At 41.8% G+C, this 10,945-nt stretch overlaps 1 protein-coding gene across 1 annotated transcript in view; it reads right to left on the bottom strand.

Moving 5' to 3' along the window:
* The window catches only part of LOC107664385 (BAH and coiled-coil domain-containing protein 1-like), a 104,051-nt gene that overhangs the window by 38,313 nt on the left and 54,793 nt on the right, over positions 1 to 10,945 (bottom strand). Inside the window, exon 3 of the mRNA XM_016454942.1 lies at positions 2,933 to 3,115. Within this exon, the coding sequence (XP_016310428.1) occupies positions 2,933 to 3,115 (183 nt within the window). The remainder of the gene's footprint in view (positions 1 to 2,932; positions 3,116 to 10,945) is intronic.

The following is a 10,945-nucleotide window of genomic DNA, read 5'->3' as shown; positions in this document are numbered from 1 at the left end:
TATATTTAAAGCGAGTTTTTTGGGCAGTGTAGAGTAGGGCTTGTTGTTTGTCATTTCTCCGATCACAAATGCAATGCAACGCAACGCGTAAAAAGACAGTATAAGTCATTATAATCCATAATTATGTCCCCACTGGATGCAACGAATGCCTCGTTTATAATGGGTTTTCATGTTTTTGAATCATCGCTCTGCCCTGACGGCATCATCACAGTATGGTAGGGGCGTAACATTTCCGTCTCACGCTTGAGGTATTCGGCCAATCACAACGCACTGGATAGCTGGCCAATCACAGCACACCTCACTTTTTCAGACCGATGAGCTTTGTAAAAATCGACGCGTTTCAGAAAGGCGGGGCATAGAGGAGAAACAATAATGTACAGTTTGTGGAAAATAATGTGGTTTTTGAACCTTAAACCGCATAAACACATTTCATTACACCAAATACACAAAATACTGTTCTTTTTAGCAGCATCATATGACCCCTTTAAGATATGTGTAGTTTTCAGAATAACATCTGATGTGACCTTCAGCATTACAGTAATCAGAAAAAGAATAAAACTGTGATTTAGGAATTGCTGCAAATTGGCATTTTTTCATATTTACATTTTGTTATATGCTTGAATAAACTCAGATATATTAAAAAAGATATATCCTATGAAAAACAAATTATATTCAATTTGCTTGTCAAGTAATTTTATACTGCGGAAAAAAATAGAAAATGTTAGGACAATAACACACCATTGCATGCTATTTGCAGACAGGTGCATTTCAAATATGGGTGAGTTATGTATAGTAGTGGCAACAGATACGGTATTCTTGATATTTTTCCTTAAACGATAATATCAGATGTCACAATGAATGAGATGTGGATCAGACTTTATAAAAAATACAATATATTCAGAAATAAGTTACGTTCACAATAGTGCCATAATAAACTGTTCACAGACGCTGAGGTATAAGGAATTTTAGGATATCTCAAAGTACTCTTGCAGATCCACTTACAGGTGCATCTCAATAAATTAGAATGTTAATGATTGTCTTCTGGACAACTGTCAGATCAGCAGTCTTCCCCATGATTGTGTAGCCTAGTGAACCAAACTGAGAGACCATTTTGAAGGCTCAGGAAACCTTTGCAGGTGTTTTGAGTTGATTAGCTGATTGGCATGTCACCATATTCTAATTTGTTGAGATAGTGAATTGGTGGGTTTTTGTTAAATGTGAGCCAAAATCATCACAATTAAAAGAACCAAAGACTTAAACTACTTCAGTCTGTGTGCATTTAATTTATTTAATACAATTTGAGTTGAATTACTGAAATAAATGAACTTTTCCACGACATTCTAATTTATTGAGATGCACCTGTATGCTGCTGCTGGTGGGAGACTCCGTCCCACAGGGTGCAGAGAATAGGCTGGGCAATTGTGCTTCCCATTTTGATCACTTGCTATTTTATGCAAACTGAAGAAAAGACAATTTGCAATTATCTTAAAGAGGAGAGAGCTGAATGATGCTGATGGCAAGCCAGGATTCAATCAATTTCACACCACGTTCTGCACAATTAAACTGCAATACAGATAATAGCTTGCTATCATAATCCCACTCATAATCAGCCTTATTACTTAGTAACGTAACCATTATCATCATTCTTATTAAAACTGTCCAGCTTCTTTAGGAAAATGATCAATGTGCCAATGGCCAAAGGAACAAACCAACATCTCTGGGTTTTCATCTCTTCATGGTCTGGAAGGAAGTGCACATTTTGTCGCATTGCATGATGCACATTGAGCAATTTTTGGGTAGTCCTCACTTGACTATCCGTGAGTTAGTCCTCTACTAGTCCTATCCTTAGATGGAACACCCACGGACCATCTGATGCATATTGCACATAAAAAATGGGAAGAGGTTTCACAAAATTGCATTCTGACTGGCTGGCTTTGTGCAATTTCCTGGAGTCAGGGTTCACAGGCTTTAATCGGTCTGCCAACCAGGCTTCTATATTAAGACAAGCAAGAAAGAACAAGTTTCAGTATTCGCCTTGGATTGTGAGGTGCATGGTATCATTTACCTGTTCCTAAATCTCAAAATTGAACTTTACCTATTGGAGGTTCTTGACCAGAAATATCTTCAAAATGGACCTGACTTTATGCTGATTGATAGGCTCAAAAAGATAAGTCATCTCCACACACCTCATCCTAGCGTGAACTTCAAATGGAACAGGGTTGTCTTCCACCATACCAGAAGCAGGGTATGGAGAGAAGAGAGTGAAAATAGACTGGGGTATAGTGATAACCAGCATGGGGATTGTGCAGTGCTCAGAGAGGCTGAGTTTGTGGATTACACAAACAACACACGGATGAACTCCTAATGGTTTAGGACTGTTTGGCACATTTGGACGTGGCCCGGAGGGGATTTATGTGTGAATAAGTGCCGAGTGGCATTGGGCATGCCTGGGCATCTCCTAATCTTTCTGTCTCTCTACATTGCTCTCTCTACGGAGTTGTAGTAGTCTGTCATCTGTAGGGATCTGGAGCCAGTGCTGGAGGAGGCCGGCTCTTGATTTGGCAGGCTGGGGGCTGGGTGTGGCTCAGACTCTGGTGAAGCTAGTATAAGGCATGGTGAGAAAAGCCACATTGGCTTTTACACGACAGCTGCGATGCTGTTGACCATTTAGCTTGCTCTTCCTCCAATGTTCTGTGTGTGTGTATGTTGTGCACATAAATTCTTGTTGATGCACATCACAGACCACAAGATTTTTTGGCTGAACTTTTGTACCTTTCTGCACTGTCGAAAACCACTGGGCGGCACATTTCACAGAGCATAAAAAAGACAGAGCTGCTTCCTATTGATGATAAAGTCCAGAGGCACAACACACATAGATGGACACATATCCAGACAGACAGATGAGCAGGTGAGTGGAACTGAGCCATCTTACCTTCATGTGAGTGGGGGAACCAGATCTGAGAGGTGCTGGAGTGAGGACCCCCACGATAAGGAGGAGAGGAGGGAGAGGACGGTGGTCTGGAGGGGTGTGGTGGGTGTGAGGCAGGAGAGCCTAGACTGCTGGCCAGGAACGTCCCCATGAAGGTGGCTGAGGAGTTTCCCATCAGTCCACTGCCTGTGTAAAGAGGGGAAGGAGGGTGGAGTGGGTTAGGTGTGCTGACTGGCACGTGAACAATGTGTTGTAGCATGACAGTGAACATATCTGAGCATAAGGATTCGACTTAATAATACAATTCCTATTGTCTATACACACTTGGCTTTCTTTTGGAGCTTGTTTGGAATTTGACTATCAGCATAAAGTCTAATGCAGTGTTTCCCAACCCTATTCCTTGAGGCACACCAACACTGCACATTTATGAACTCTTCCTAATCAAACACACCTTATTCAACCCATCAGCTCAGCAGAAACTCCAAGACCTGAAATGGATGGGTCAGATAAGAGATACATCTGAAATGTGTGGGGAGGGAGGGGAGCCTAGACTGCTGGCCAGGAACGTCCCCATGAAGGAGGCTGAGGAGTTGCCCATCAGTCCACTGCCTGTGTAAAGAGGGGAAGGAGGGTGAAGTGGTTAGGTGTGCAGATTGGCATGTGAACACTGTGTTGTGGCATGACAGTGGACATATCTGAACGTAAAGGATTCAAAGACATGTGTTTTAATTAGTTGACTTAACTAACTCCTATTGTCTATACACTCATGGCTTACTTTTGGAGCTTGTTCGGAATTTGATTATCAGCATAAAGTCTAGTAAAGTGTTCCCCAACCGTGTTCCTGGAGGCACACCAACACTGCACATTTATGAACTCTTCCTAATCAAACACACCTGATTCAACCCATCAGCTCAGTAGAGACACTCGGTTGGGATACACTGGTCTAGTCTACATTGTTGTATATTCTGGCCAAGACCCACCAACTTAGACAGGAAAGAGCATTAGAACAACATATTCATTAACCAGCCACCTTTTGCTTTTTTTAATTTATGTTTAGAGGCACATGAATCTGAAAAATTAAGAGGAAAGTAGAATATTCTGTTGTACTTATTACAATTAATGTATTTTTTTGCAGCTTTCTATTTAGTAAGAGGTCTGTAAGATGGTGCGTGTATGTTTGAAGTTATTGGGTTACTTTTTTAAGCAACAAATATCAAACTGACTTGCCCGTGCCCTGGGAGAATGTCTGGTCAGCTCAGAGGTTGGCTGGTAATATCTGCCAGATCCATTCATTCTCCACAACCAGGAGTGGACACCACCCATTCAGCACACACGCACATACATATTATAGTTTAGCCCTGGGACATCAGAGTCCGAGCTGGGCTATGTCAAGTCATCACTGGACAGATATCTCATCTCACAGATGAATGCACACCCTATCTTTCTCTCCTTTCTTTTTCTCTCTCTTGTGAATTCCCTTCCCAAATTTTCTCCCCTTTTCTCCATTACCCTCTTTTTTATTTTAGTCGTTCATTCTCACGCCCTCAGTCTCGCCCTGAACCCTGCTCTCTTTTTCTCTTCATTTCCATCAACAGTCTTCTCTGCTGTGGTACCTTCTTCTGTTCTGCTGGAATTTTCCAGCATCCTCCAGTCTCATTCTCACACTCTCCATATATGAAGAATCCAAAAAGCATTCAACTGCATTTTGACCTCAGAGTTACAGTATCAGTTTGACACCCACCCCTCAGAACATCAGCATGTTTTTCTCTGCGGTTCCAAAGAATTTGCAAAAACACATTCTCAAACACTGATTTGGAGAGAATATTAGCATGATGAGATCCTCACAGGCCTGACCTAAAAAGCTAAGACTTTATACAGAATTTACAGCCTTAGTAAATCAGCATTTTAACCTTTGACTCTACATCTTCAGTCTGACATCGTAAATCCTGTAGTCTTGGCCTTAGACTGCATCATAATTACACAAGGACATTTTATGATGACTACAAAAAAAAAAAAAATAGTGAGTCCTTTCTGAGCTCTCACTGTAACCCTGTTAGCCTCTATTCGTAATAGCTGCTAGAATTATATCAACCCTTGCATTTGCCTGTACTTAGCTAGACAAAGATGAGTAATTGACCAGTCAGGGCAATGCCCCTGTAACTGCTTGATGGACTATTATTCATTACAGACAGAGATAGAGAAAGACACACTGATTAAGCATGGTTTAATTGTTCTCCCAGTTTTCTACCTGTGGATCTTATGACATTTATCTTCTTAAGTTGCGGTATCAGATACATACGCCACATGGGGGATGCTGAAGCCAATCCCAGCATCTCAGACACCCCGAATGGATGGATAGTCCATTGCAGGGCTCATGCCAGTTTAATTATGTCTTTGAGCAGAATAATATATAAAGTGGACCAGGCTTTTTCCAAATTGTGAAAAGTATTGCGATCGTTTCATTATAACCTTCATTCCGTGATAGTGTACAATACACAACAGAAATAGTCACCACCACAGTCAACTGTACAAATATTTGCAGCCATACTAAAAATGTTCAATACACCAAGCTTATGAGCTAATATTTCAATCATATACAGCCAATCACACAAAAGTGAACAGGCGCAGCTCCAAACAAAACACATGAACAGTGCAAGTCTGATGTTAACAGAACACAGACATCTCACTCTGAGTCCATGCAATAGAGCATAAAAAGGCCACTCGAAAGTCAAAGGCAATCAAGTGTGATCATAGGAGAACTTAGGACAAAAACACTAATGTACACTTTGAAATTTATCCCATGACAGATAAGCATCCAGGAAACTGGAGGTGGAAGGAAATGGAAGTGGCCTTCTTAGGAACTAACAGGAGGAGTATTGTAATTACAAACTTTAGACAGCCACCCACTCTCTGTCCTGCCCTCCACAGTATCCAGCTAGACAACTGCGGGCCATACCAAGACACTGTGCAGCTGAAAGACAGGACAGAGACTTTACCACTCCCCATGCCCCACCCATTCACATTAACTACATAATCCTAAATCACCATAAAACCACCTGATGCTTGATTAATTGGTCTGGACAAACTGTAGACAGAACAAACACCAAGTCAGGGTCACTGTCTCATCCAAACATTCAAAATGCTCAATTGCGATGTAATACAGATGTCCTATTCAAGAAAAAGCTACTGAGCTGATGGGTAGAGGTGTAAACGCACGGCCAAGTGTGGATGCCAATGAAAGCTAGCTCTGGAGTGGATCTGAGTTCTAGGGTGTGAGAACATAGACAAGGGGTTTATTTAGCAGGTTATTAAAAACAAGATGAGGCTCTGCTCAGCTAAGCCAACACTCGTAATGTACCTTTTTTTCTGACCCGACACTGTTTACATCTTAGGTCATGCCAGTCTGGTGCTACCATAAAAGCTTTAGAAACATCCAGGTCATGTGCATCCTAATCGGTGTCGATACCTGACAGTAAAGTTTAATCCTATTATGTCATTTTATATAAAAAATCCTATTATATCCTAAAAGCATGGAAGGACTACCGACATCAACGCACACACGAATAAGCGAATTCATGAATCCCTAGGAACCACACATACACCCACAGGCTTGTAATAACCAGCGGGGTCCTGGCACATCCTATGTGTACACACTGGTTCTCATGTGCCGCCACAGTGGATGCCATGGCCCTGCCACCCGTTAACGGAGGCAGGAAGATGGGAGGCGTCTGATGGTGCTGTTGTCATGGGAATGGCAAGAACGGGAGAGATGAGTGAGAACAGCATGGCCTCATCCAAACCAGACGCTCTGTGGGCTGAGCCGGTCTGGGGTGTTGGTAACTTACTCGTTTACACTGATCTGATGAAAGTTGAGCAGTTTGTCTTCTATTGGTGAGGCGCAGCTCCAAACAAAACACATGAACAGTGCAAGTCTGATGTTAACAGAACACAGACATCTCACTCTGAGTCCATGCAATAGAGCATAAAAAGGCCACTCGAAAGTCAAAGGCAATCAAGTGTGATCATAGGAGAACTTAGGACAAAAACACTAATGTACACTTTGAAATTTATCCCATGACAGATAAGCATCCAGGAAACTGGAGGTGGAAGGAAATGGAAGTGGCCTTCTTAGGAACTAACAGGAGGAGTATTGTAATTACAAACTTTAGACAGCCACCCACTCTCTGTCCTGCCCTCCACAGTATCCAGCTAGACAACTGCGGGCCATACCAAGACACTGTGCAGCTGAAAGACAGGACAGAGACTTTACCACTCCCCATGCCCCACCCATTCACATTAACTACATAATCCTAAATCACCATAAAACCACCTGATGCTTGATTAATTGGTCTGGACAAACTGTAGACAGAACAAACACCAAGTCAGGGTCACTGTCTCATCCAAACATTCAAAATGCTCAATTGCGATGTAATACAGATGTCCTATTCAAGAAAAAGCTACTGAGCTGATGGGTAGAGGTGTAAACGCACGGCCAAGTGTGGATGCCAATGAAAGCTAGCTCTGGAGTGGATCTGAGTTCTAGGGTGTGAGAACATAGACAAGGGGTTTATTTAGCAGGTTATTAAAAACAAGATGAGGCTCTGCTCAGCTAAGCCAACACTCGTAATGTACCTTTTTTTCTGACCCGACACTGTTTACATCTTAGGTCATGCCAGTCTGGTGCTACCATAAAAGCTTTAGAAACATCCAGGTCATGTGCATCCTAATCGGTGTCGATACCTGACAGTAAAGTTTAATCCTATTATGTCATTTTATATAAAAAATCCTATTATATCCTAAAAGCATGGAAGGACTACCGACATCAACGCACACACGAATAAGCGAATTCATGAATCCCTAGGAACCACACATACACCCACAGGCTTGTAATAACCAGCGGGGTCCTGGCACATCCTATGTGTACACACTGGTTCTCATGTGCCGCCACAGTGGATGCCATGGCCCTGCCACCCGTTAACGGAGGCAGGAAGATTCATTCGGCTCCTAGTCAGCTCAGAAGGAGGCATCTGATGGTGCTGTTGTCATGGGGATGGCAAGAACGGGAAAGATGAGTGAGAACAGCATGGCCTCATCCAAACCAGACGCTCTGTGGGCTGAGCCGGTCTGGGGTGTTGGTAACTTACTCGTTTACACTGATCTGATGAAAGTTGAGCAGTTTGTCTTCTATTGGTGGAGTGAAGCCTTAGAGTGCAATAACTGATCGTAGGCCTGTGTCAAAGGCGGTAAGTAACACTTAGACATGACATCGTCAGTTTGGACTCACTGCTTGGATTGCTCATATTAACCATGGACTCATACCACGTCACTTTTCAAACTTGAATTACTACTTATACCTCTGTAGAGTCTAAAAGAGTCTAAAAGTGGTTAACACATTAACATGAAGGTTGCAGAAACTGCCAGAACAGTTTAGAATAATTCAGGACATCATGCTGACTGACATCAAACAATGCACCAAATAATGAAATAACTAATAACCGGAGAGGAAATTGTGTATAAATAGCCTAATCAGCCCTCTGGTAATACATGGAAGTGCCCATTGAAGAAGTAAGGGTCTTAAAGGAACAGTTGTCCTTGTTCAGTTACCACTGCGTTTCATGCAAACTGCACACTACAGACTACAGTGGTCAGAATTGAAGCAAAAAAGTATTTCAGCAGTGAGGAAATAGTCTAATTTTGACTTACCCAGAAAAAACATCCCGTAAGAGTCACTTGAGTCCTCTGTTCTTTACCGTTTATAGAAAACAAATGTTAGATGTGGAGTCAAAGAAAGCAGAACCTCAGACTCTCATAAGAGCCTCGACACCTCGTACAATCCTCATGTACCAATAGCTAACACCACCAGCGCTCCTCCAAACTCCCTAGTCTCAGACAGACTGCGGCACACGACTGGCTCTCGCCCCGTGACTCAGAAAACACTTCCTCGCAGTAAAAAAGGAGCAGGGATTTCAAATGGCTACTAAACTGGGGGGATTTCCTTATAAGAGTCAAAGCCATCTTGAAAACATTAGAAGAATTGGTAGCCAAACATTCCTATTGGTTTGTAGACAACTGGGATGGTGCTCCAGTTTCAGAGGGACGTATAGAGCGGGAAGTGGAGGGACCCTCAGGGGCCAATTTGGATTTGTGTGTGTGTGTGAGTTGGTGAGTGGGTGAGCATGTAAATTGGAGGGAGTTGGTCAGACAGCGGTCCCAGTCTGACCAGTACCAAAGTGAGTCAAGCTGGAGTGATTCCAGGACTCATGTGGGAAGAGGAGGAAAGCACGTGAAAAAAAGTGAAGAGTAGGGTTTGGGTTGCACATGCTTCTGACAATCCACCGCTCAATGCATTCTTGTCAGCTGAGTATGGATGCGGTCTGTCCATGGGTGATGGCAAAGGAGGGAGAGAGGAGAGCAAGAGAGAAGGGTGTTTACTTAGAGAAGAGTAGGCTAAGGTGATAAAAGCGACAAAATGATAAGGGCAGAGGAAGTGGTGAAATCAAGGCTGTGTGTGTGTGAGGTGGCAGCCAGTGTTTGTACAGTGGCTTGGTGGTTAGCCACAAAACTCAAAATCAAAGAGGGTGTTGTGACGAGTATTTCTTGTCCAAGATTTCTTGTCTAACGTAAACTGAACTGACACATAGCTTCAACCAAAACTAATGAGACTTTTTAGCCCTAATTGTTTACTTTCATTGAACCAACAAGTTGGGGATAAATCAAACTAAACCTCAGTGAGTCAACACAAGTCTCTACGTGGGTTGAAAACTCTTCAAATATCAAGTGCATCTACTCAATAACATAGTATTGTATAAGTACAAGCATATTGAAACATGATGCATAAGGACACGTCCTGGCAAGGTCCTGGCAAGTTTGATTTCAATGATGCTCAACACAATTGGCAATCATGTGTGAAGTTTTAATATACAGAAGCAGAAATAACATTCAAAAGCTATAGTGGTGGGGAAGATTTCCAATAAAAATGATTTTGGATTGTTCTCCAAACATGAAATGGAATATGGTGCACAAATAGTTCACATTCTTTTATCATGCTTTTGTTTTCATGGCATGCAAAACAGCTGTGTAAATCAAAATGTTCCTGTTGTTTTTAATGGAAAAAAAATCATAGGTTTGTCATAGGATTTTTGAGAGAACTAACTTAATCAGGGATGGTTTAAGCTTGTAAAGCAGGCATTTGGCATTTGCACATGGATCGCTCATTGATAAGGGCTCAAACCTCGGACAAACAGGCTAATGGATGGCTGTCTGGATTTCGAGCTCTGCTGAGGACACGTTTTATGGGAACGGTAAATAACAGGGACGGAATGAGCAGTGCCAGGGCAGGAAGTCTAGCCTCTCTCAAACAATGATAGCTTTCAAGAAGAGCATAGGTTTTATGTGCTGGGATTGTGTGTGTAAGTTGAGTCTTTTAGGATCTTTCTACAGTTGCAGCGGCATTTCCATCTGAAACATTTAAAAAAAAATGAAATGTAGGCAGTCCAGTCCATGCTGTTTTATTTCAGCATAGCTGTGATTCAGCCATAGCATTAGGCTTTGTGGATTTTCTGTACAACAGCATAATAATATATTGTTTATATACTATTATATATAGTATATTATATAATATATTATGTTTATTTGACAAAAAAAAGTAGTGAATACACTCTATTCGTCAAGGATAACACAATAAAGTTTAAAACAAAACTTATTTCCATTGTGGTCCTTGATGTAAAGCACAAACTTCACTCCAGGTAACAGGTATTATAATATATTGTTTTTACAACTGTTCAACGAACAAGAAGTTAAAGGGGTCATATGATGCTGCTAAAAAGAACATTATTTTGTGTATTTGGTGTAATGAAATGTGTTTATGCGGTTTAAAGTAAAAAAAACACATTATTTTCCACATACTGTACATTATTGTTTCTCCTCTATGCCCCGCCTTTTTGAAACACGTCGATTTTTACAAAGCGCATCGGTCTGAAAAAGCGAGGTGTGCTGTGATTGGCCAGCTATCCAGTG

This window comes from Sinocyclocheilus anshuiensis, unplaced genomic scaffold, assembly GCF_001515605.1.
Source record: "Sinocyclocheilus anshuiensis isolate Anshui unplaced genomic scaffold, SAMN03320099.WGS_v1.1 scaffold321, whole genome shotgun sequence".
Taxonomy (NCBI): Eukaryota; Metazoa; Chordata; class Actinopteri; order Cypriniformes; family Cyprinidae; genus Sinocyclocheilus; species Sinocyclocheilus anshuiensis.
Note: the sequence above shows the minus strand (reverse complement) of the source record. Positions and strands in the feature narration are given on the sequence as shown.